This window comes from Leptodactylus fuscus, chromosome 1, assembly GCF_031893055.1.
Source record: "Leptodactylus fuscus isolate aLepFus1 chromosome 1, aLepFus1.hap2, whole genome shotgun sequence".
Taxonomy (NCBI): domain Eukaryota; kingdom Metazoa; phylum Chordata; class Amphibia; order Anura; family Leptodactylidae; genus Leptodactylus; species Leptodactylus fuscus.
In genome coordinates this window covers 73,933,148-73,960,552 of record NC_134265.1, presented here as the reverse complement: position 1 = coordinate 73,960,552, position 27,405 = coordinate 73,933,148, and the positions used below count along the sequence as shown (strand labels likewise).

Genomic DNA, 27,405 nt, shown 5'->3' with positions numbered 1-27,405 from the left:
ATGCCACAACATACCTATCACCACTGGCATTAGCGCCCCATACCTGCCTAGCACCTCAATAAGCACTGCACTTCCTCTCCATTTTAAGCCTTTTATTTACACATCTTCTGCCTCTGCCATCCTTACTGGCACTGATATCACCTCCACACACCAGACTCGTCTATAGAACATAGTCACACAGCACACTTCACACAGACTCCGCACCGCTCACGACTACCCGTACGTCTACTTTCACTCACCCTTTTATCTACTCCTCCAAACGAGAAATCATCGCCGCCATCTTATCTGAGGGACACAACGAGCAGCAGTGCGCATGCGCGGATTTCTATGAAGTTGTAATACACCTCCCCTATACTGACGCTACGGGGAGCACATCGACTAAAGCCCGCCCCTACACCGACTCCGCCCTCGCATAATATAAACACGCCCACTGCTGCAGAATCTATCGTTCACTCCTCCTCTTTGTTTGTAGGTCGGTAAAACTCGCGAGAAGACGCCAGCCATTCACTTGCTAGAGGATTCCATAGATGTATATGCTGGCGGCCATGTTGTTGGAGACCACTAATTTTTGTGTTCTAATTGCTGGATGTTGTTTAACAACATAGTTGCTTGTAAAAAAAAAAATAGATTCTACAGTGTCCTGATGTAGGTTATAGTTAGGTTATCCACCACTTATTACTGTAACCTATCACACCACTACCATTAGAGTTATGTTCACATGGCTGAGCAGGACATTTTTTATGATAGCTGAAAAAAATCAACTTGAGGAAAAATTCATCATCTGTCTCACAACTATTTTATTTTTATACAGAAACACAAGTCCATAGACAAAGAGTGAAGGGGATGAACCAGCCTCAACAAAGGAGAGGCGAAATGACAGAGCTCACCCAAACGGATAATGTAGAAAACATTTTATTGGCACGACACGTTTCGGGCTATTAGGGCCCGTTCTCAAGTGCAACCAATCTTTAAAAAAAACATATTGAGCAGACATATATGTAAATGCATGTATACACTGCATGCTACTAAAATAGTTAACATAATAGAAGTAAATAAATGTTATATGCGTGTATGCGTATATCCAGACAAATGCATAAACCATAATAAAAATCATCATTAATGCTATACAAGGTGATAAAACAATTCATATGACAGTGCAACACCAAATGATATCATTTATATAGAGTATAGGAATAATATATCCTTCATTAGTTCTGTTAGAAGAAGGATAAAATTTCTATATAAATGATATCATTTGGTGTTGCACTATCATATGAATTATTTTATCACCTTCAGCTTTACCCTGGAGATAGCAGTGGAGCCCGTCTGCACAAGAGTGTGGATGGGTAAATAAAAAGTGTCAGACACTGCTTATTGCAATAATACAATAAGTAGTGGCCAATTAAAAAAAGAATGCCACTCCCCCTGTAATATACTTGGTGGAGGCTCATAAAAGAGAAGATCATATTCTGAGGAGGGGGGTGCGAAAAAGGGGGACCTATACTGTGGGGGTGCCAAAAAAAGGAGGTCATAAACTGTGGGAAAGGCAAACAAGGGGTACCATATATTGGAGGGAAGTGATCATATACTGTCGGGGGACAAAAATGAGTGCCATTTACTGTGCAGGGGGATAAAAAGGGGGGAGGAGGAAAAAAAAAGGGATGCCATATACTGTGGGGGGGGGGAGGAAAGGGTGTCATATACATATTGTGATAGAGGCCATTAAATTGTGTATGGGGGCAAAAGAGGGCCATTATACCAGTGGCGAATCCAGGGTTTGCGGGGCCCTGGGCAATTGACTTTGGCAGGGCCCTACGCGCAGCGCGCCGCAGCAAATTAGGCCCCGCCCACTTTTATGTTGACTCCACCCATTCTCATTCATTTTTCATGTGATTCCACACAGTATAATCCTCCTACAGTCACCCGTAAATTATATGTCCCCCTCTATCTCTCCCCATTTTCATATACACCCTTCATCTACCCCTAGTTTCATGTCCCCCCCCTCTATCTCTGTCCCCAGTTTCATGCCATTCTCCCCCTTTATCTGCCCACAGTTTCATGTGTCCCCCCCGTCTCTGCCCCAGTGTCATGCTGTTCTCCCCCCCTCTATCTGCCCCAGTGTCATGCTGTTCTCCCCCCCCTCTATCTGCCCCAGTGTCATGCTGTTCTCCCCCCCTCCATCTGCCCCAGTGTCATGCTGTTCTCCCCCCCTCTATCTGCCCCAGTGTCATGCTGTTCTCCCCCCCTCCATCTGCCTCAGTGTCATGCTGTTCTCCCCCCTTCATCTGCCCCAGTGTCATACTGTTCTCCCCCCCCCTCCATCTGCCCCAGTGTCATGCTGTTCTCACACACACTCACCTTTCCTCGTTCCCCCGCAGCTCTCTCCCTCATACAGATATTGTAGGCGCGATGTGACGTCATCACATTGCGACTACAAATGCCGGAGCTCAGCGTTAAAACAGGAGCTGAGCTGTGACAGCTCCTGCTTTAAACGCCTATGTATTCAGCTCATCGGCGTCCGTAGGGACATGCTGACCCAGGACCGGCTCCAGGTTTTTATGGGCCCTTGGGCGACAGAGCCTCAGTAAAGGAGGCGGGGGGAGTCGAGACACTGTGCGTCGCAGATGAAGCGAGTGACGTCATGCAGGAGTGTGGCGTCACTAACGCCATACCTCCCAATTTTCAAAGAGTAGAAAGAGGGGTAAAATGTGCGGCGCCCACTTTTATGTTGATTCCACCCATTCTCATTCATTTATCATGTGCCCCCACACAGTATGATCCTCCTACAGTCACCCGTAAATTATATGCCTCCCCTCCATCTCTCCCCCAGTTTCATATACACCCTTCCTCTGCCCCCAGTTTCATGTCCCCCCTCCATCTCTGTCCCCAGTTTCATCACGTTCTCCCCCTTCATCTGACCACAGTTTAATGTCCCCCGTCTCTGCCCCAGTGTCATGCTGTTCCCCCCTCCCCTTCATTTGCCCCCCAGTTTCTTTGGGCCCCCTCCATCTCTGTCCCCAGTTTCATGCCGTTCTCTCCCCACCCCCTTCATCTTCCCCAGTGTCATGCCGTTCCCCCCCTCCCCTTCATTTGCCCCCCCAGTTTCATTGGGCCCCCTCCATCTCTGTCCCCAGTGTCATGCCATTCCCCCCTCCCCTTCATTTGCCCCCCAGTTTCATTGGGCCCCCTCCATCTCTGTCCCCAGTTTCATGCCGTTCTCTCCCCACCACCTTCATCTTCCCCAGTGTCCTGCCGTTCCCCCCCCTCCCCTTCATTTGCCCCCCCCCAGTTTCATGGGCCCCCTTCATTATGTTCCACCTTAATATTTAATACAAAACAAACACTTACACTCACCTTCTATCACTCACCTTCCATCGTTCCCCCGACACTCCTCTCTCCAGTCACATACGCGATGCAGGAGCTGTGACCTCAGCTCCTGCTTAGCTATGGCCCGGCTTGCGTGTGTAAGCGTGATGTGATGACGTCATCACGCCTACACACGCAAGCCGGGCCGGAGCTTTAAAGCAGGAGCTGATCTCACAGCTCCTGCTTTAATCGCGATTCAACTCATCGGCGGACGGACGCCAATGAGCTGAAATCGTGACAGGCAAGTGCCGGGGGGCCCCCAGAGGCTCTGTGGGCCCCAGCACTTGCCCGACTATGCCGAGCTGACCGGGACCATTTTGTTAGGGCCGGGCCGCGGGGCCCCGCTAAGTGCGGGGCCCCGGGCGGTTGCCCCGCTAAGTGCGGGGCCCCGGGCGGTTGCCCGGCTCGCCCGGGCCTGGTTCCGCCCCTGCATTATACTGCCCAAGGGGACAAAAGTGGGCCATGATACTGTGGTGAGAGCATATGGCAATATATTGTGTGGGGGTCATTACAGTATCTGAGAGCATATGGGAGCCATTATTCCGTGTACTGAGCATGAAGAGGGCCATTATACCCTGTGTAGGCCATTATATTGTCATGCTGCTGACTCACCATCAGCTGAGCCCCTGCCATCTACCTCAGTCAATAAACATTTAAAGGGGCTCTATCAGCAAAATCATGATGCTGATAGAGCCTCACATATGCGTGAATAGCCTTTAAAAAGACTATTCAGGCACCGTAAATGTTATATTAAACTACCCCCCAGTTTTAAAATAATACCCTAAAAAAGAATGTGATCTACTTACGCATCGTGCACGCTGTGTGGGCATTCAGGGTGCACCGTCTTCTTCATCCACGCCTCCTCTTCCTCCGATGTCCCCGGGTCCCGTCCTCCTCCAGCACTCGCGAACTGACATTGATTAAAAAAAATGGCCTGGGCGCATGTGCTGTAGCCGTAGTAGAAGCCGCATGCTACTGCGCATGCGCCCAGGCCATTTTTTTTATCAAGGTCAGTTCGCAAGCGCCGGAGGAGGACGGGACCCGAGGGCATCGGAGGAAGAAGAGGCGCAGAGGAAGAAGACGGCACACCCTGAATGCCTGCCCAGCGTGCACGATACGTAAGTAGATCACATTCTTTTTTAGGGTATTATTTTAAAACTGAGGGGTAGTTTAATATAACATTTACGGTGCCTGAATAGCCTTTTTAAAGGCTATTCACGCATATGTGGGGCTCTATCAGCATGATTTTGCTGATAGAGCCCCTCTAAAAGCTTATGATTGTAGTTCACCTTCATCACGACTCATATAAGAAAATTAACATTATATTACCCGTATATACTCGAGTATAAGCCGACCCGAATATAAGCCGACCCCCCTAATTTTACCACAAAAAACTGGGAAAAATTATTGAGTCGAGTATAAGCCGAGGGGGGGAAATGCAGCAGCTACTGGAAAATTTCAAAAATTAAAATGGTCGGAGTTTTTGGGTGCAGTAGATGGTGGGTGCTGGGGAAAGGGAGGGGGTGTTTTGGTTGTCTGTCTGCCCCTTCTCTGAGCTTGAGGACTGTTTTTTTTTCCCACTTGGAATTCAGCCTGGCTGTATAGGCGTATCTGCAGTACCCCTTCACGATGGAATAGGAGCACTGCAGATCCCCTATATTCAGCCAGGCTGAATTCCAAGTGGGGGGAAAAAAAACAGTCTCAAGGAAGGGGCAGTTAGACAACTTTGTTTTCCAGCTACAGCGTTTACCGTACCCGAAAAATATTTTTATAGATTGGTAGAGCGGGCGTTTTTGGACACAGGGTTACCTAATGTGTATATGTTTCACAATATTAGTTTTATATGTGTTCTAGGGAAAGGGGGGGGGGATTTGAATTTTCTATACTTTATTTATTTTTTTACTTTATTTTATTTCTTTTGCATTTATTAGACCCCCTAGGGGTCTTGAACCCCAGGGGGTCTGATCACTAATGCAATGCATTACAATGCTAATGCTTGCAATACATTGCAAAAATCGTCATTTCTTTTGCAGGCTGCATAGAGCAGCCTGCAAAAGAAAAGCACTGCAGCCGGGGAGCCTTTACAGAGGAGCTGAGGGGAATCCCCCGACGCAGGCAGGAGCGTGGACCTGAAGGAAGACCTCTGCCGTCAGACCTGAAGGGGAACTGTGGCCGGCCACCGGCAAAAGCGCTGAGGGGAATCCTCAGCAGACTCGGCTGCCTGGATTTCCTCTCAGAGCTTCTACCGACAGCTGGCTTTTCTTTTGCATGCCGAGGTCTTCAGGTACGTGCTCCTGCCGGGGATCTCTCCTTCAGCTCCAGCGGCCGAGGTCTTCTTTGAGGTACGCGCTCCTGCTGGCAGCCGGGGATAACCCAGCGCTTCAGGGCCGCATTTGAGAGAGCGGTCGCGTCCGCTCTCTCCAGGGGCATGGCAGCGCCTGCCGCTTCCCCGCAGCGGAGGGCATCTCCACTGTAACTCCGGCATTACCACTGTAAGAGTTACAGTGGAGGTGCCGATTCTAATGGTGACCGCTCTGGAGCAGAGCGGTCGCCATTATAGCTACAGACCACGCAGCACAGACCCGGCATCCAGGCGCCATGGTGATGCTGTACATTGCAAACTACAGAAGTACTTATGGTACTTCTGCTAGAAGGCCCCGGGACTTCTGCTATGAGCGTGGCGATGCTGCGGCCCGGCACCAACCCCCATGTCTGTATGCCGGGTCTGTAACTACGGTATTACCGTAATGACCCGAATATAAGCCGAGGCAGACTTTTTCAGCCCAAAAACTGAGCTGAAAAACTCGGCTTATACTCGAGTATATACGGTATATATACATTTGCAAAAAAAGATTGTGAATTTTTTTTGTCCCTCTCTACACCCCCAAAAATAAAAAGCCCAACGATGAATCCAGCAACACCTTCTTAGTATAAAACTTAGCCTTTAATGTATAACATCCAAGATAAAAACAAACATCGGTACTAGTATATTAGGATTTGTCCATGATGGCAGATGGAAAAATAAGCGTCTGGCTGACGCGTTTCGAAGCCCTACAATGGCTTCTTACTCATAGCCTCACAGGCTATGAGTAAGAAGCCATTGTAGGGCTTCGAAACGCGTCAGCCAGACGCTTATTTTTCCATCTGCCATCATGGACAAATCCTAATATACTAGTACCGATGTTTGTTTTTATCTTGGATGTTGTACATTAAAGGCTAAGTTTTATACTAAGAAGGTGTTGCTGGATTCATCGTTGGGCTTTTGCATTTACCTCGAGCTGAGAGGCTGACTTCCGAGCAATCACATAACAGCCTAGAGGATCACAACGTGGGATAATTTTCAGTGGACTTTGCATCTGACTACATATCGGGGACACGTGAGTGAGTGAGCTGACACATTCGCATTTTTTTCTTTTTACCCAAAAATAAAAGGCAGACAATGATGTACTGTATATCTACCACAAAATAGTCCCACAAAAACAAGGCCAATATGGCTACATCAATGGTAAAGCAAATAAAAATGTGTGACTCTTGAATTTTGGTGGCATGAAAAAATATTTTTTATTTGAAATGTGCTATTATGTTACAAAAGCAGAGAGATAAAAAACTAACCTATACATATTTATTAATATAATTAATGTAAATGTTTGGATCCATTGAATGAGAAATAGTTAATAAAAGATGGTCATTTAGTAATATGTATCTTATCCTGCAATAAACAAGCCCTCATACAGCAATGTCTGTAGAGAAATAAATAGACCTTGATGCTAAAACAGTATTGGTGCTTAAAGGGTTAAATCTTCAGCTGCATTTGTCACCATGGCAACTACAGCCAGCGACAACCAATAGGATTGCAGGATGGGAATTTGAAAAAATCAGTTGGCTGTGGTCAGTTAGTAAGCGGTGAAGAGAGAAGAAGGACATGGAGGTGCTCGGGCTCTGCAGAGGTGATGACTTTGTGATAAGTGACCGGGATCTAATCCTAATACTGAAGACCTTAAGACATGACTGATCATTACACAGACTGTATTACAGATAACAGCTAGGGGGCGACTGTTAATAAATGACCAGTATTAGCCTCTGTTCTCATGAGCTTCTCTCTAATCTGACCCATCATTTAAATAACAATAAGAAATATTTCCATGAATGTGTCTTGTCATTGTTAATAAGATTTCCAATATGTCCAATGGTATCAGTTGTCATCAGTTATCTCCACTTATTCAGGTTTGGGTTGTTATGGGGCAGACAGGATAGCGCAGTCAGCTCTGCTATTCTACATAGTTATACAAGTGAGAGCCTGATCTTCTGATGTTACATTTAGACAGTTAAAACCAATGACATCTTTCCTGCCTCCTGTTTTCATCCATTGGAAACTAAAGTTATAATCTTTCTGCTTTTGTACATGTCCTATGAAATGCCAAATATGTCTACAGATTGACAGATGCCAAAAGCATGGCTGCCATATACTTGCAAGGGAACGTTCACACTACCGTTGCTAATGTTCGTTGCAATTATCTGTCATTGTTGCTAGCTAACTTACATGGTTTTATCTTTCTTTCCATATAGGATAAACTACATGAATGTGTCAGAGATACCAGGTACCATGTATGTAAATGTCCGTGTGCAGGGTGAACACAGTTGTGGTAAGTATGTCAATACATAGTATGTGTAAGCTGTGTAAGGGGTACAAGAGAAAGATAAAAGGTGCAGGGCAGTAGAGGAGGCAGTAGAGAGGTGGGAAGGGTAGAAACAAAATGTATTGAAGAAGCAAGGTACAAAGGGGTACAGAAGAGACGAAAAAGGTGAGAATAGAGGCAAAGGAGAAAGGCACAGAAGAGGGGGAGAGGTATGAAGAGAGAGGCGAGGCACAGAGGAGACAGGTGCCAGGCACTGAGGGTTAGAGGAGAGAGGTACGAGGTGAGAAGGGGTAAAGGAGAGAGGTGCAGAGGAGAGAGGTGAAGGTATAAGAAAAAAATAGGAAGGTATAGGAAGAGAACACAGACTGGGATGTGGAGTGATAGAAGAGAGATGAGAAGAGAGGCTAAGGTGCAGAAAGTTAGAGAAGAGAAGCAAGAGTAACAAAGGTGTAGAGGAGTGAATATCAAGGTGCAGAAGATTAGAAAAGAGAGTCATAAGGTGCAAAGGGCTAGAGACGGAGGTGCAAGGTGCAGAGTATAAGAGAAGATAGGCATAGAGGGGTAGAGAATAGTGGCACCAGGTGTGGTGGAGTACAGAAGCAAGGTATAGAGGCACAGAAGGGTAGAAAATAGAGGAGATAGTCGTGAGGCATAAAGGGATCAGGAGAGAGGTACAAAGTGTGGAGGAGTATAGGACAGAGGTATGGGGAGGGGTAGAGGAGAGAGGTGCCAGGTCCAGTGGGGTAAAGGAGAGAGGAGTGAGATGCAGAGGTGTAGAAGAGAGAGGCAAAAAGCATGGAACAGTAAATAAGAGTGGTAAGACTTGCAGAGATGTAGAGGAGAGAGGTGACAGACTTGAGAGAGGAGAGGTGCAGAGAGGTAGAGTAGAGGTACAAGGCACGGAGGGGTAGAGCAGAGAGGACAGAGGTGACAGACTTGGAAAGTGAGAGGTTCAGAGGCATAAAGAAGAGAGGCACAAAAACATAGAGGAGAGAGGCACAGAACATGGAGGGGTAGAGGAGAGAATCACAAAGCACGGAAAAGTAAAGGAGCGAGGTGTGAGGTGTGAGCAGTGGAGGGATAGAGTAGAGAGGAACAAGGAATGCAAGGTTATAGGACAAAGGTAAGGGCCATGGATGGGTAAAAGGGAGAGGCTTGATGAATGGATGGGTAGATGAGAGAAGTATGTAGTGGTAGAGTAGTAGAGGAGAGAGACAAGAGTCCCAGAAGAGCAGAGGAGAGAGGTGCGGAGGGGGAGAGATAAGAGCTAGTTCACACGTGGCCAAAGGAGCGGATTTTGACAGCGGAATCCATGTCATAATCCGCCCCTTTACAATGGTGGTCTATGGAGAAAAAGAAGAAAAAGAAGCGAGCTGCCCTTTCTTCAGGTGGAAACCTCCGGCGTCGGCCCATTCATTTGAGCCGACTCCGGGGTGGGGGAAACCGCGACATCGTGGCAGGCGGGTTTTGACCATATTTTGACTTGGCTCCCCAAGTCAAAATATGGTCAAAATTCGCCCCACCGCCCCCCATGTGAACGAGCCCTAAGAGGTCTAGTGGAGAGAGGCATGGATGGATAGAAGAAAGAGGCCTGAGGTCGGAGGAGTGGAGGGGTAGAGGAGAGAGGCCTGAGCTGTGGTGGAACAGACTTGGAAGGGAAGTGGTGCAGAGGCATAGACAAGAGAGGCACAAGGCACAAAAGAATAGTGGAGAGATGCGCAAGACTCAGAGGGATAGAGGAGAGAGGCGCAAGGAACGGAGAAGTAAAGGAGCAAGGTGCGAGCTTTGGAGGGATAGAGTACAGAACAAGCCATGGAGGAGAAGACGAGAGAGGTGAGAGGCACAGATGGGTAATGGGGGGAGGCATGAGGCATGAAGGAGTAGAGGATAAATGTATGGAGGGGTAGATGATAGAAACCAAGAACCCAGAGGGGTAGAGGAGAGAGGTATGAGGCACAGAGGAGGTGTGGAGGGCTAGAGGAGAAAAGCAAGATTCACAAAGGTGTAGAGAAGAGTGGCGTAGAGGGGGAAAGATAAGAGGAGCAGAGTGGTAAAAGAGAAAGGAAAAATTAAGGAGTAGAGTAGAAAGGAGAGAGGCATGAGGTACAGTAGAGTAGAGGAGAGAGAAGAGAGATATGGTGGAATAGAGGAGGGAGGCACAAAGATTTTTAGGGGTAGAGGAGAAAGGTGCAAGATGTGGAGAAGTAGAGGAGAGAAGCGTGAGATGTGGAGGGTTAGAGGAGAGAGGCCAAAGTGTAGAGGGGTAGAGAAGAGAGACAAGAGTCACAGAGGTGTAGAGGAGTGAGTTGCAAGGTGCAGAGCAGTAGAAAATAGAGGAGAGAGTTGTAAGGCATGGCGGGAAAGGGAAAGAGGCACATGGTCTGGAGGAGTAGAGGTCAGAGGCATGAGGTGCGAAATGGTAGACAAGTGATGTGCCAGGCCCAAAGCGGCAAAGGAGAGATGTGTGAGTTGTAGTATGGTAGAGGAGAGAGGCAAAAAGCATGGAAGGGTAAATAAGAGAGGCAAGATATGCAGAGATAGAGAGCAGAGAGGACTGAAGTGACAGTTTTGGAAAGGGAGAGGTTCAGAGGCATAAAGAAGAGAGGTACAAGGCACAAAAGCATAGAGGAGAGAGGCACAGAACATGGAAGGGTAGAGGAGAGAATCACAAGGCACAGAAAAGTAAAGGAGCGAGGTGTGAGCAGTGGAGGGATAGAGTAGAGAGGAACAAGGAATGCAAGGTTATAGGACAAAGGTAAGGACCATGAATGGGTAAAAGGGAGAGGCTTGAGGAATGGAGGGGTAGAGGAGAGAGATATGGAGTGGTAGAGTAGTAGAGGAGAGAAGAGTGATGTGTGAAGTGATAGAGGGGAGAGACAAGAGTCCCAGAGGAGCAGAGGAGAGAGGTGCGGAGGGGGAGAGATAAGATGTCTAGTGGAGAGAGAGATGGATGGATAGAAGAGAGGTCTGAGTTGGGAGGAGCAGAGGAGTAGAAGAGAGAGGCCTGAGGTGCGATGGAAGAGAGGAGATTGGAGAGGTGTAGAGGGGTGGAGGATAGAGGCAACAAGTGCAAAGTGGTATAGGAGAGAGGTGAATAGAATGGAGGGGTGGAGAAGATGAGAATTACATAACCCCTTTAATACTTCATACTATGATACATGTAGCAATTAGAGATGAGAGAGTACTATTTGAAACTGCCATTTCGAATAGCACGCTCCCATAGGAATGAATGGACTCAGCCGACACGCAACCTGTGCCAGCGTCTGGCCGCTTAACCCCTGCGCTCTGGCTGCGTCCATTCATTCCTATGGGAGCGTGCTATTCGAAACGGCAGAAATCTATGTAAATAGTATATACTGTACATAGGTGTTTGTGCTAATTATACATGTAGACATGTGTAGATGTAGTTCAAGTTATGCAATTTGTATCTGTTATTGTCCACTTATGTAATAGTGCAATAGATCTATATCTATAGTTATAGTAAATGTCAGGTGTCCGTATGGTATATAGACATATACATACAGTAAAATAGTTACAACAATTTGTATATTTTATATATGTATATTTGAATTTATGAATTAATGAACTTATTCATATACAGTATATACATATATGAATACGATGGGTACATAGCACTATACGATGGATACAAATTTTTTTTTATAAATTAAGAATATGTAAAGTGTATACTGTATGTATTTATTTCTATAATTATCTAAATATATATTGTTGAGTTGTGCCATTTACCTAATAAGTATCTGTATATACATGATGTATAAGTTGTCTACTGTGTGTCTTTAAATATATTGTATTTCAATAAATACAATATTATATATGTTATAGTACATTACTATTATTAGTATATTATAGTATATTACTATGTTTTAGTTATAGTGATGTCATAGCAAAAATTTTGCATGACATGTTTGAGCCCATCAACAACTTAGTGGCCTTATTGTGATGGGTCCCTACACTAACACTTTACATATAGGACAAAAAATTACATTCTTATAGACTCACTGTTACAGAACAGTTTCTAAAAACTTGATCTCTGGGGTCTAACATTTAATAAATAAAGTCTTAGTGTAGGGACCCATCTGAATGAGGTCGCCGTGACGTGGCAGATGGGCTTTGTCAAACTGTGCGCTAAGAACCTCACAATTATATCTATAGTCAGTGATACATGTAGTCCATGCACTTTATAATTAAAAATTCTACTCAAGAAGGATCAGCAGAGGTGTAGAGGAAAGAGAAGAAAGGTGTGAGGCACGGAGGGAGAGGGAGAGAGGCACAAGGTGTAGAGGAGTAGAGGACAGAGGCATGAGGTGCGGAGGGGTAGAGGAGAGAGATGCCAGGCCCCCAAGGTAAAGGAGACAGGTGGGAGGTGCAGAGGTGTGGAATGGAGGTGGAGAGTAGTGGAGAGAGGCAAAAAGCATGGAAAAGTAAATGAGAGAGGCAAGACATGCAGAGATGTTGAGGAGAGTGAACAGAGGTGACAGACTTGGAAGGGAAGAGGTGCAAAGGCATAGACAAGAGAGGCACAAGGCACAAAAGAATAGTGGAGAGATGCGCAAGACTCAGAGGGATAGAGGAGAGAAGCGCAAGGAACGGAGAAGTAAAGGAGCAAAGTGCGAGCTGTGGAGGGATAGAGTACAGAACAAGGCATGGAGGAGAAGACGAGAAAGGTGAGAGGCACAGATGGGTAAAGTGGGGAGGCATGAGGCATGAAGGATTAGAGGAGAGAGTTGTGGAGGGGTAAGTATACCTCCCAAGTGTCCCGCATTTGGCGGGACAGTCCCGCTTTCCTACCCCTGTCCCGCGGTCCCACGCCTCTCCCTACATGTCCTGCTATGTTCCTTTAATGTTTTACTGAACAATCATTCCTCAACAATCATTGCTTCACTATGGCTCAAGGACCTTGTGTGACATCACACGGTCATGTGACTAGGTGGGTCAGTATCCTGTACAGTGAAGAGATGAAGAGATGCGTGTAAGGTACTGAGAAGGAAGAGGGGATATGAGATGCAGGATGGAGAGAGTGTGAGTGTCTGTGTGTGTCTGTCTGTGTGTTTGTGTCTGTCTGTCTGTGTGTGTCTGTATGTGTGTGTGTGTGTGTGTTTGTCATTATACTGGGAACAAAGATGGAGTGGGGACATGATGCTGGGGGCTGAGATGGAGGGGGGACATGAAACTGGGGGCAGATGAAAGGGGATATGAAACTGAGGGAAAATAGAGGGGGGGGGGAGATGAAACCGGGGGCAGAGATGGAGGAGGGGACATGAAATGGGGCAGATGAAAGGGGCACTTAAACTGGGGGACATTAAACTGGGCATAACTGGAGGGGAGCATTAAACCGTGGGAGTATCTGGAGGGGGACCTGTCTGCCTCTAGTTACCCCCAGTGTAATGTCCCCCTCCAGCTACCCCTATGGTTTAATGTCTGCTTCTAGCTGCCCGAGTTTAATGTCCCCCTCTACTTGCCTCCCGTTTAATGCCCCACTTCATCTGCCATTAATTTATTGACCCCCTCCAACTACCCCCATTGCTAATGTCCCCCACCAGCTGCTCCAGTTTCATGTTTAAACTGGGGCACCAGGAGAGGGACTTAATATTGTGGGGCAGTTGGAAGGGAACATTACAATTTGGGGGCATATAATGTACAGGTGACTGTAGGAGAATTATACTGTGTGGGAGCACCTGAAAAATGAATGAGAATGGGCGGAGTCAACATAAAAGTGGGCAGAGCTAAATTTGCAGCGGCGGTCCCTCTTTCTGTTGTTCAAAAATTGGGATATATGTATTGAAATCAATGCAGGCTGGTTTCATTCAGAATTTGGAGCTGATCTTGAGGAGAAATCCAGCTCAAATTCAGTACCAAATTCTGCCATTTGAACTTTCCGTTATATTATACCAATAAATCAATTGTCATGTGTATTCCCTCTGTAATACACATGACTCATTTATCTCCGCCTGGACCCCTTGATTATGTTCTAAGGCTCGCAGGAGTATCAAGACATGAGGTTCTGAGGGGAACTAGGTGTCTAAATGAGTGACACCCCTGTCTCTCACTTTTTTTCTTTCTTCTTCCCCTCTTCTCTTTCCTTGATATTTTTCCTCTCCCTGCCGCCTTAAAGGGGTTTTCCAGGGTAAAAACAAATTTATACAGTAAACTAAGCATCCCCTCCCCCACTGCTTACTTTATAAATTACTTCATTTTGTAAAAATGTCTAATTACCATTATTGCATATTTTCTGATGATTCAGTGACGTTTGGTTTTGCTGCTTCCAGAAACGGAATGTCACATACACTATCCCCATCGCCACCTCTTCCCTCCAGTCCCCTAATTTCCAGTTCCCTCCCCGATAATACTTACCTTGCTTCCTGACAGAACCAGAGGAAGCAGTCAGTCCAAGCGCAAAACGCGTTGTATGATTTTACTATTATTTCTAGCAGTTTTACCACGTTTTGTATGTTGAAGTTTTGTGGGGGGTTTTTTAATTGTATTGAAATTGGTGATATATATTTTTGGATATATAATATAAAAAGAAGAATTAAGTTCTTGATTATCCAAATGGTAACATTATTATCCAGTTTATTTCCCTTATAGGGAAATATTCTCTTTGGGATGGGTTGAAACCGCTCCATTATTTTTCCTGATATAGAGAAGAGGTTAAGGGCATCGGACAGCAGCTGACCCATGAGTGAAGGGAAAGAGGAAAATAGGGAGCATATGAGGGTTAGGGGAGATATGGAGCTGAAGGGGGTTATTGATACCTATATTCTCTTAGTTTATCAGGTCTATTCTTAAGAGAAAACACGTCCTAACCTGATTGGCAATCGGCAATTTGGCGGGAACATTTTCATCTATAAATTACAAGGCTTTAGCTGTGGAGGTGTCTGGAGCAGTGCAACATGGGATGTTAAGTACGTGGGCCTCTGACTCAACCTTTTTTGACCCAAACCCCAAATTTAGATAGCAGTGTTTCAAATTGGTCATTTTCATAGTCATTTGTATACATTTTAATGAAGGTCAACGTAAATGTGACCCCAGGAGAGTACTTTTTTCCTCCTGGCTGCAGCATTATTTCCCAGTATGTATTTCCATGGGAATTGTTGCCTGCACAGGGGCAAATGGGATGATATGAGTATGGTCAATAATGTGCTGAGGTTCCTCCATCTGGTCAACATCTGGTCAACAGAATCAAAGGTTTGAGAGAGGGCATCAGTCTTCACAATCTTCTCTGCAACCAGAGGTGGAGAACAAAGTTAACATGGGTGAAGAAAAGTGACCACCTAGCTTGACCTGGGTAAAGGCACTGCGCAGTCTGCAAATGTGTCAGGTTCAGATGATCAATGGATATACAGCCTCATCAGGGAGATATCTATTTTTCTCCAAAGACATTTCGTTGGTCAGCAGTTCTTGATCCCCATAGTATAGTTTTCCTCTGTGGGGGAGAATAACTTAGAAAAGAAGCCACAGATCTGACTTTTTCCTTTAGGGCTCCTCTGGAACAAGCTTCGCACGCTACCAACAGAAGAGGCTTTCACCTCCAGGAGGAACTGTTTATAGACATCTTGGTGATGTAGGATGGGTGCAGATGCAAATGCTTTTTTCTTCTAGGAAAGAGCAAATTGAGAGTAGGCAAAATAAAAGTTTGGGAGTATGGAGGGAAAATGATTAGTCTGGTCTAAGGTCGGAATAATCTGGCTTGCAACAACCAATGTCCTATAAGTCTTATATTCAGGCGTTGTTCTCTTTCCTCTGGATGGTCAATGCTGCTTTTGCTCCCTGCTGGTCAGTGGTACGTTCAGTCTATCAGCTGCAGATAGAATAGCAGTGGCCATGTTAGTAATAAGAAAACACTCATATTTTTATTGCACATTTGTGGCAATCTCACATATGTGTATTATCCTTTATTGGTTGCATATTTATGCAGTTTCAGATAGTATGTAAATTCCAGTATCAGCCACCATGTTACTAAAGTAAAAACTCCCAATATGAGGCCACTGCCGCCATAATGGCAAGGAATGATGTTCACTAAAGTCTGTTGACATATATATATAGGCTATTTGGGCTTATGCAACATAGATTGTGGCTATAATTTTAAGGCTGAGTTCACACAGTTTTTGGTCAGGAATTTGCCTCAAAATCAGCCTCCAAAAAAGCCTCCCAATAGAGTTCTGACCTCACGTTGACGACTTGGATTGGACAACTACTCTTTGGCGTACTGCTACCATCTACTGGCTACCGCCAACCACTGCCTTTTGGTTCTTCACACCTTCATCTCAATTCGGAAAACCTCCTGGTGATTCCAGTTTCTAGGTCTGCTGTGACTATTGGTGCGCTGTGTGTCCGGTTCTCCCTGACCCGTACCGCCCAGTCCGACAGTAACCTCCAAGTCCATCCCCACCATTAAGGGCTCTGGAGGGTAGGGGGTTGGTACGGCCTAGGGTGCGCAGGATGCTAAGTGCAGTATTTTGCCATTTTGATCAGTGTGGTACTGGTACTCACTATTTGCTCAGTACTCCATCTGTGTCCTAACACAATCAAAGCTGATATTCCAAAATCCCAGTTTTGTCAACAGAGACCAGTTTACATCAGTCTGTCTTCACATCCAGGTTTTATCATTGGTTGTCTGACCTCAGAGACCATCAACAATGAAGAGAACAGGGACCCGAAATGCTTGTGTGAATGGAGTAGTGGTGTGCTTTCATAAACGTTAGATCAACGTTAGATAAATCAGAATTTTCTTTCCTGTTATCTAATCTAGTGATATTTCTTTATTGCTTTCCTATATAGTACAAAGTGTAAGACTCAGTACTTACAACCTGAGTACATAATATTCACATTTACATTCATGTTGTCATACCCAACTTTATACTAGTTCAGGAGAAAACCTTTGACCTTAGATAACTGGTTGCAATGTGTTTTTTTTTAGATAGACATTACTGCTTTGTTTGCCATTTCCTGATAGGGGGCAAAGTAAGTGTTCTGTCAAACCATGTTTTCTGCTGCAGTTCTATTAATTAGTCCTGGGTAATATCATTGTGACATAGTAACAAATTAATTTATAGTTTATACTGTTCCCAATATCATCTCAGTTCTCCTGAAATGCAAATAAATGTTTTTTTCTGGATGAAAGAACATGGTATCTACCAGACAATGGTGTCTGTCTGTATCCTGCCCTGTGATTACCTAAAACTGAGCTTTCTGTGTGTTTCCTTTCATTTCCTCTTTTCTTTATTAAATAATGCTTTAATAAATCTAATTATAATTTGATATATTATGGGAAGGGTTCCAGATTACCAGCTAGTAAAGCCTTTCATGAATGAGTCCATTATATAGCTACAAACCCTGCATGAAACTGCTTGTTAGGAATGGTATTGTGGCATATGCCAGAGGGGCATAACCTGCATGCTCCGACAATGAAAGAGTACTCCAGTGGGGGGGAATTGCCTAAACCAGCTGTTTATTTTATGTTTCCCAATATAGATCTTAGTGCCCCCTATTGACATTGGTGTATCACATCTACAACTGCGTATCCAAACTTCACAGAAATAACTTTATCTTCATAGATTAAAATATACCTTTGCTGAATTTTAGATGTAGTTCTTTCCTTGCAGCTTTCCCTTATAGGGGCTACGCCATAAAAATGATTTATCCTCTATCCATAAGATAGAGAATATTGCTGATCAGTGGGGGTTTGACCACTGACACCATTGGCAATCCTGAGAACAAAGGGTGTTTTACTTCCACCGAGAATGTAACGGTGGACACAGATGCACTTCCCATCATGGCATAAACCTTCAGTCAGTGATTGTATGTCAATTGTATTTTCTGGGCTGAACACTGTGCAGGGACCCAATCCCACAGCAAATGTCATTTATAATGATGTGAGTAACTGCTTAACTATAGGACTACTGTTTTGTACTGAAAGTATGGTTCCAGAATGGGACAGAAGTCCCACAGTGACTTACAATATCATAGATGACTATGCTGCTGTAAGACTAGGTCCCCATAGGTGACCCACAGGTAAATAGGCCAAATAGCCCTGTCTGTGGCAGCAATTTTAAAAAAAATCCATACAGCTCCTACTTCTGGCATCTGCGCAGTTCTTTATTGAATCTGGAGCAGTACACCCCAGCTTCATTGTGCATATACTGGACCTCAAGTACATGTGCAATGAAGGTGAAGTGTACTATGCTGGCTTCACTGAAATGAGTCCAATGAGACGTATCGGACTAATCTTTAAATATGTGTAAGGCTACACTCACATTATTTTTGCATGGCGTTTTTTCTTTTAAAATAAACTGGCATAAAAAACACATTAGCATCATAGTCATCTATAGTGATGTGAGTCAGTATTTTACCATGGGATTTGTGTCTTGTACTGTAAGCATGCTTAGAGAACGGGACAGTAGTCCCAAAGTGACTTAGGGCTCGTTCACACGGGGCAAGAGGGGGCGGATTTTGGCGTCGAATCCATGTCATAATCTGCCCCTTCACAATGGAGGTCTATGTAGACCACTAGCTTACTTTTTTCCATGAGTGGCATGTTTCCCCGTCACAGAAAAAAGAAGCGAGCTGCCTTTTCTTCAGGCAGACTTTGTGGCTGTTTCAGCCCCGGCGTCCGCCTCGCGGCAGCACCCTCCGGCCTAGGCCCATTCATTTGAGCCTACTCCGGAGGGGGAAGCCACAACGGTCGTGGCAGGCGCCTTTTGGCCCTATTGTGACGTAGCTTCCCGCATCACAATCGGGACAAAAATGCGCCATACCGCCCCCTGTGTGAACTAGCCCTTACAGCATCAGAGACTATGCTGCTTTAAGACCAGGTCCCCAGACTATGTTCAGTCCTGAAAATGCAGCCAACATGCGTCCACAATTCAAGGACTGAGCATAACTTGAAAAGCAGGTCTAACAGAGAAAGTGGACTTATCGGCAATGTCTGACTGACAGGGCTGGCAAAAAGAGATACCTCTGAAACAGTAATAAGTAGTGTCATTGTGTCTGTGCATTATCAAGATGTGTATCAGTCTCCGGATGTCAACAATGATTGTTTTCATTCACTAACAACATGCAGAATACTTGAAAACTGATGGACAGTCCAAAATGCACTTTACAGATGTGCAATATCCATGGAAACCACGAACAGCACATGGCCATGCTGATTTACAGGTTGCCATCTGTGGAAAAACGTGGTGTCCATGATTTTCACACACTGCAAAGTGGATAAAACTAGAAAAAGTCTCTTATTCTCTTTCCATGATAGCTTGCGGGTCTCCATTAATATCAAAGGAAGTGTGTGCAGTCAGTGATTATCATGGATATATGAATACGCCCTTACATGTGTGCCACATTGTCCACGGCTTAGAAAATGAACCTAACGGCAGAAATATTACACTGTCACTGGTTGTCACCTGTGAAATCCCTGGGGACACATCACCACTGAGGCCTGGGATTGGCTAGAATAGTTATGAGGCTGTATGGCACATTATCACTGGAGCAAAGTAAACACAATCTAGGGGGGGCATTCACCTAAGTGATGTGGCTGGAGCATCAGAGATTCAGGAGCTAAGTAATGACCCATTTTCTTATTTTATAACATTTCCGCTGTTATTTTTTATTTTTTACACCCTCAATAGCCCTGTCTGTGGCCGCAATTTTTTTAAAAAAATTGATATGGCTCCTGCTACTCCTGGAGCCTGCACAGTTCCTTATTGAAGCTGGAGTAGTACACCCCAGCTTCACTACGCTACACTACGTCAAGCACATGTGCAATGAAGCTGAGGTGTACTTTGCTGATTTTTGTGACACTAAACCACCCACAGATGCTTCTGGATTAGTAGTTTAGTGTCTCAAATAGCAATATCCTAAAGCTGTTCACAATTACAAGTAAAAATAAAAGTCTTGAGGCTGAAGCCCCACATTGCGGAAATGCAGCATTTTACAATGCCTGCAAAGTGAATGAGATTCTAACTAATTCCATCCATATATTGCAGAAAAAAAATCTTTTTTGTGCCATGGGTTCGTGTTTTTTCCTGCGCGTTTTGCTACATGGAGCCTTAACCTTAAGGTGTTTTTTTTTGCCCTTTGTGTTTTTTTATTCACAAATATAATGGTGCATTTTAGAAGAAAACTAAAAAAATTCAATGATATGTAAAAAACCAGTAGGATGCGTTTGCATCTGTGTTACTTCTTCTGGTCTATTAAAGGATTATTAAACAATAAAAACGGTTAAGCAACGGACCCAAGGGACCCATTAGTTGTTACAGAGAGAATAACAGATGTCGCTGGATGAAAAAACTAAGCTAGCAAGACGTTTTTGTCCTTGATTTCAGACGAACTAAAGATATAAATGTTGCTTGACTTATAATTTCTTATTTAAGTAGTTTTAACAGTGTTCTTTGCAGTAGAAAGCCGCCCTTAAAGGGGTTATCCGGTTTCTAATATTGATGGTCATCAATATTAGATCTGCAGGTGTCTGATACTCGGGACCCCCACAGATCACCAGCACGAACACAGTATGGTCTGCAGTATTGTTTACATACAGCGAGTGACGCTGCTTACTTGTTGTACAAACTGTAGCAGGGAGTGTAGTACTACATCGCTGCCCCATAGATTTTGGAGGAACAGTGCTGCAGTACGCACACCCACCGCTACTGTTTGTATGACATGGCTCGTGGTATGTATACAATAATGCGAACCGTGCTGTCTCAACACGGTGATCTGTAGCGGTCCCAGGAGTTGGACCCTTGCAGATGTAATGTTGATGGTATATCCTGAGGGTAGGATAACACCTTTAAAATTTCTAAAAAGTATGAAGTTAAACCAGCCAAATCCAAGGCCCCACGTAATGAAGAAGAAGAACAACAACAAAAAACCTGTGGGGAAAAAAAAGTGGTGGAAATGCATCATGGTTTGTGCAGCAGCGTTTTTCATTGTGATTTTGCAAAGATTTCCTCTGTGGACTTGCTGCCCCTATTATGCCTATAGTTTTTGCAGGTATAATTGCCATGATGTGATGATGATTTTGAAAACAAAGCTTTTCCGCTGCACATTTTTCTCTGCAGTGTGTGGATGGGATTAGCCAGAATCCCATGTACTTTGCATGTATTGTAAAACGCTGCATTTCTGCAATGTGGGGTTTCAGCCTCAAGGGTTTTATTTTTACTTGTAGTATTGGATATTGCTATTTGAGATACTAAACCACTAGTCCATAGGCACCTGCGGATGGTTTAGTGTCACAACCCTCTGTGACAAATTCCCTTTAAACTTTCAGACAACCCCTGTAAAATGACATGGACAACAGTACTACATATTAGGATATACAGCTATCAATAACATATAATAATAATTATAAGGCGTCATGGAGTGCAGATTTAGGTTTAATTGTCACGGTGCACTATTTTTTGCAAAATAATAGTTTTTCATTTTATATTAAAAAGATTAAAGAATTAAAATAAATACTCTTAATTCCAGTAGCCCACATGATAAAAAGCACATTCAGTTCTTCTGGACTTGGACGGCAATTGACTTCTGTGCAAATCTGTATCTTGTATGCCAGTAGTGCAGCAGGATGGTCCTCCTAGAAATAATTAGGTATAATTTACAATCCATATTTAAGAGTCTGTCTTAATGAAGACCTTCGGACGGGAAAATACTTTAACGGCCTCCTCGATCTCAGAAAGCTTCTTCTCCAGCTCAGTGCGTCGGTTCTGGATGCTGAGGTTGTCTGCTCGGACAGGAAGCATGACAAGCTCCTTGAGCAGCTGGGACTGGGTCTGCTTGATCTTATTTAGTGTCTCCTGACGTTCATGTTCTGGCATCATGGTGTGTCCTGGAGGGAGTGATGGGTCTGGGGTCTGCTTCTTACGCTCCTCTTGCTCTTTCCTCCACTTCTCCTTAAGGTCCAGCAGGTACTGAGGGACATGTCCCTTTTGCTTGGAGTCATAGTCCTGCTGCTGACGCTGCTTCTCCTGCAGGACCTCATTCAGGTTTTGCAGGGAGCGAGATCGTCTCATTGGGATCTTCTTTACATTTCGTGCATTGTGGGCTATAAAGTCAATGCTGGAGCCATGGACCTGCATCTCATTGATGGGAGTAGTGGGCCTACTGGGTCCTGGTGAAGGGCACCTCTTAGGGGGCAGCCCTGTGCCACACCGGGTATGTGACTTCAGGAAGTTTGCTTGTGCCACCTTGGGAGGAGGTGGCTGTTCCTGAAGTTTGGCTTTGACCTTGGACTCCACTTGTTCATATTTGGATGATTTCCATAAAGCTTTGACAGGTTTCGGGGCCCCTTGCACCTTCTCCATCTCCTTCTCTTTGCAGCGCTTCTGGATTTCCCTCATGCGTTGCACATTCTCCTTACCATGATCCTTAGGTTTTTTGGGAGGGGGTGATGCTGTATGGAGAGAGATTCCCTCCAGCTTCAGGAGAACTCCCACTGTACCGCTCTTTCCCTTTTCCAAGATGTCCCTGGCATTGGGCCGTACTCTAGGGATGGGGCTGGCAGGCCTGGCACTGTAACAGCCGGGATATAAGGTAGGATCTGGGGCCAGGGGTCCTGACAGAAAGTCCAGCTTGACATCAGTCCCTTCCAGCCGCCCCCGAGCTGAGGCCGGCCTCCTGTAGTAGTCTGGAAACAGCGTAGGATCGGGGGGAATAGGCCCGGTAATTCTGGACGCTCCTTCACACATGTCAGCGGCCTGTACAAGTCTCTGCGCCCGGCGCTATCCTTCCCGGTAATCGGTGCCGGGCAGTAGAGTGTCACAGCCTCTGCGCGAGCTTCGCCATCAATACAGGTTCTGTCACTTCCAGTTGAAACGCCAAGCTTGTCGCTTAGCAACGGCAACTTCCGGATCCGCCGCCAAGGGGCTTGTGGGAATTGTAGTCTGGACGCTGAATCAATAGAATCTGAGTGTAAAGAAGAGATGCGATGCTCCATGCGCCATAGATCTAGTTATAATGAAGCAGTGTTAGGGATGTATACCACGTAAAAACACTACACAAGGTTTTATGCCCTCTTATGAGACTTTCCTTATGCATCTTTTGTTATTTTATCTTATTAAAGGGGTTGTCTAAGAATAATGGTAACCCATGTGTAGGCCGGGGATGTGTAAAATAGATAAAATAACGTGTAAATTCACATTATCCCCACGAAGGACCTGAACACTGGAGAGGCTAAAGCAGCAATAACACATGGAGTCTGAGAGACCCCACTGACTATTATGGGGTCGTTGTTATAAAACTGGAACGGGCGGAGGAAAATTTTTCCATGCATTTTCAACGAAGACTTTGGCGCTGATGTGAAGGTAGCCTATCCAGTATATAGAAAAAATCCAGCATTCTCCGATTCCAATAAAAACTTGTGTCTTTAATTATTCCATAGTTAAAAATAATCAGCCTTCATGTACAAGAAAAATAACTGCATCGGCAGACTCAGCGTATCATAAACAGATGCTACGCGTTTCGGATTGTATCCTTCTTCATGGCCTCGTTTAATGAGAAAGCATGTACATGACAAGAGGGTGAGCTGAATTGTTTTTTACATAGCCTATCCAGTCCCCGAGCTCCATTGTCTGCCGTCAGCATCCGTTCAGTCTTGTGCTGGAAGCCATCAGTGGTTAGTGGCCTCAGCAGTCACTGAAGAGGGACCTGGGATGTCTCTCACATGTGTCACCGGTTCCTTGCCAGTAACCACTGAGCCACTGATTGGTCATATGAGGCTGAGGACTTCCAGCATTGATGTACCAGCAGAAGACTGATCTGATACCGGTGGCTGACAACAGGGGAGATCACTTTATTTTACACCTCCAGCCTCTCAATTCCTGAACAACCCCTTTAAATTAAGCAGTGCTTGCGAATCAAGGTGTATATGACAAAAAAAACTTTCTAAAAGTTAAAACATTTCAGTATATCATAATTCAAAGATACAGCTTAAAAAAATGTGACATTACTGTGAGTCAATATACTATTCCTTATTTAGGGATTCGCTGGCTTTGGCATAAAAATGGCATATGTGATTCTAAACTAAAACTGCTAAATAAAGAAGTAACATTATAATGGGTAAATTCAGCCTCTAAATTTTTTTAGAGACATATATGGATGACTTAGGTTAGGTTAGATCATCAATGTGTAATTGGTTGGGGCCAGACCCCCACTGAAGAGGCTGCAGTGTTTGGGTGAGTGCTGTAGCCTCTTCACTGAATACCATACTTGCCAACTTTCCCAGAAGGCCTGGAAAACTCCCGAAAAGAGGGGTAACCTAACCTCCAAAACTTCCGTTGACAAATTTTCTAGGCCCAGTGGAATGCTTCCTCATCTGCTAGGTTGTCCATAGCTTCTAACTTTTAAAGGACTGAAAGAGGGATAAAATGTGTGACTCTCCTGTGTGCTGCCACAAATTTTTGTATAGTAAACCCCACCTTCAGTCTGTCCACTTGTCCAGGCCCATTCCCATCCATGTCTCTTTATGCCCTCACACAGCATAATTCCTATATAGTGGCCCTGATACGGTATAATGTCCCCTTGAAATCCTTGTGTTAGAATGCCATCCTCAGTGTAGACCTCACATTATAATGCCCCCACCTTTTAATGCCCCCTGGAATATGCCCACAACTTTTAGTGTCCCCATGAATATGTTCCCACATTATGCCTCCCTGAATATACGCAGACCTTATGATGACCTGAATATGCACCCACTTTATAGAGTCCCTCTGAATATGCCCCCATCTTCTACTCTTCTTCTGAATGTGCCCCCACCTTATAGTTTAGCTTTCAACATGCTTAACAGTTTAATGCTGCACTGCTGATGCTCCCACTATATATTGTCCTCCTCCTAGTGCTCTCACAGTATAATGCATCAAGCAAAAAAAAAACAAAAAACCTAATATTCACCACACCCTGTTACCCTGCTGTCCTCCCCTGATTAGGCTGGCGGCTTAAGGAAACAGCAGGTATGATGTAAGTGACATCATTCTATAGCGCCTGCTGCTCCCAAGACACCTGGAGCACGAGGCATGGGCCAGATGGTGAAGCAGGAAGCAGATTGCTCCCTGCTTTACCACTCTATTCAACTCATCTTTATCTGGAGCTTGTATAGTGTATGCAGCACAGATCCTATACAATTAGTTACACAGAAGTGTTCCACCCATCCACACAGTAGCTTTAGACACCCAGAGGCTGCTGCAACAGCTGATCTGTGCAGGGTCTATGTGTCTAGACCTCCACAGATGACATACTGATGACCTATGCTGTGGATCAATTTGGGCCCTTGAAAACCCCTTAGGCGAGGGCCCAATGTGGTGTAAAATTTAATTCTAGCGATTCCCATCCACACATTGTGGAAAAATACGCGTAGTGTGCACGCTGTAATCTCCAAAACCAGCTTGGTTTTGGAAATCCTAGCATGTCAATTATACCTAGGGAAACGCTAGCGGTTTCCCTATAGGTATAATGGAAGCAGAAAGTCCGTAGAGGAAACCTCTGCAAACTTTCTGTGAAAAGCGCTGCGGGAAAAACTGTGATGCAATTCGTCCACGTTTTTTCCCGCTGCAATTTTTTTTGCTGCATCCCACTACATGGGGCCTTAGGGCCCCTTCACACGGAGTATACGCTCACTGATTCTGAACGTGTAACACGTTCCGAATCAGCAGCGTTAAAACAGATCCCATTGCTTTCTATGGGAGCCGGCATACGTGTGCTCCCCATAGAAATGAATGGGCTGCTTTTTTCCCCTATTGCTTTCAAATTGATATGCGCGTATGCCAGCTCCCATAGAAAGCAATGGGATCTGTTTTAACGCCGCTGATTCGGAACGTGTTACACGTTCAGAATCAGTGAGCGTATACTCCGTGTGAAGGGGCCCTTAGCCTAAATATCAGAACTACAGGCTGTAGATCTTCATGACTTATATATTTTTATTATGGATTTTCAATATGTCTGAAAAAATCTTTTGATTGAGAATAATAAAAGCAAAAAAAATGGTTGGCAACCCTGCTATAGCACACAACTTGTCACATAGGTCACACATGGCTTCTGGTTTCTAGGGGTCTTTTAGTGGGTGATGACATGATTGTAGGTGAGTTGTGGGAGCCATGATGGCAAATCACATTAAAAATCCTGCATGCAGGGTTCCTCTGTCCGCTTGAGAAGTCGGACATCTTCACTTGCGGACAGGGAAGGACGGGCACGGAGTGCAAAAGAATGCACCCGATGCCCATTGAAATAAATGACAGGTGTCACGGACAAAGCTAGTGTTCGCTCCTAATGTCCGTGACAGATTTTGAGTGGACACTAGTAGTGGACACTACCTGTCGGACACCGACGGTAGTGTGAACGCTCCCTTAGAGGGCAATCTTTAATATTTTGTCAGAGGCAGGTAAGGGCTCGTTCACATCTGTGCCCTTTTTCCGTTCTGCAGGTTTCCGTTTCCTGTACAAAACAGCGGCAGGAGACAAAAACCTGCTGGAATGAGCTTGAAAAGTGTCCGGCCGTGTGCGCCGGTGAGCGTTTTATGCTCTCCGCGGCAAAACCGTTTTTTTTTAAACCAGATACAGAGTCGGACATGCAGTACTCTGTGTCCGGTTTAAATAAAAAAACGGTTTTGCCGCGGAGAGCATAAAACGCTCACTGGCACTCACGGCTGGACTCTGCATGCATGCAGAAGATGGAGACCTGAAAACGGAGATCGAACGCTGGTGTGAACCCAGCGTAAGCAACATTTCTCTGTCTCTGATAGATATACAATGTTTATATGTGCTTATGTCTAAAAACATATACTAAAACAGACTACAAAATTATAGGTCTGCAATACTGATCAGAATGATGACACTATTGCTTCAGTATGTCTTTTGGCCCCATTCACACTTTAGCATCGATCAGTATTTTTCATCCTATATTTTTTGTTAGAGGACCTTTCATGTCCTCTAAGATTGGAAGTGTTACATAATGAGCAGAGAGACTGGCCCCTCTGACAGTGCAGTGTTATTGGTAGCTAAAACTAATGCCACCAACCCCTGGAACTGTGATAGATACTGGAAAAAATGAAAGTGCGCTGAATTAAGCGCCCTGTCAGCTTTACAACGATGTATAACATACCACATCTTAGAGGACATGAAAGGTTCTCCTAAAGTCAAGATCATATTATTATACTTTGTCTCTCTCTTGATCTGATCTTGATTTCGGTGTTGTGTTCCGTTCTGCATTTCTTCTATGTTTTAGTTTTCTGTCACTAGACTGAAGATTTATTACTTTTCATTATTATTTTGATTCATGACTGCCCTCATGTGGCCATAAATGAAATGTGTATTACAAGCTGTTTGCTCTGAAGAGTGATGAGATTCTGGTCCCTGTCTTGGCTTGGTAAGGAGCTGCAAATAAACTTTATATCATTTGGAGTTAC

At 44.8% G+C, this 27,405-nt stretch overlaps 2 protein-coding genes across 3 annotated transcripts in view; both read right to left on the bottom strand.

Annotated features, from left to right (window-relative positions):
- Positions 1-312, bottom strand: part of APC (APC regulator of Wnt signaling pathway) — an 89,329-nt gene extending 89,017 nt beyond the window's left edge. For both annotated transcript variants that reach the window (XM_075272133.1, XM_075272148.1), the window contains exon 1: positions 240-312. The gene's annotated coding sequence lies outside the window, so the exon portion shown is untranslated. The remainder of the gene's footprint in view (positions 1-239) is intronic.
- Positions 313-21,493: 21,181 nt separating this feature from the next.
- ENKD1 (enkurin domain containing 1) lies at positions 21,494-22,788 on the bottom strand. The gene has a single exon (XM_075262445.1). The coding sequence runs from the start codon at positions 22,697-22,699 to the stop codon at positions 21,623-21,625; it is 1,077 nt and encodes a 358-aa protein (XP_075118546.1). The 5' UTR covers positions 22,700-22,788; the 3' UTR covers positions 21,494-21,622.
- Between the last annotated feature and the right edge of the window lie 4,617 nt (positions 22,789-27,405).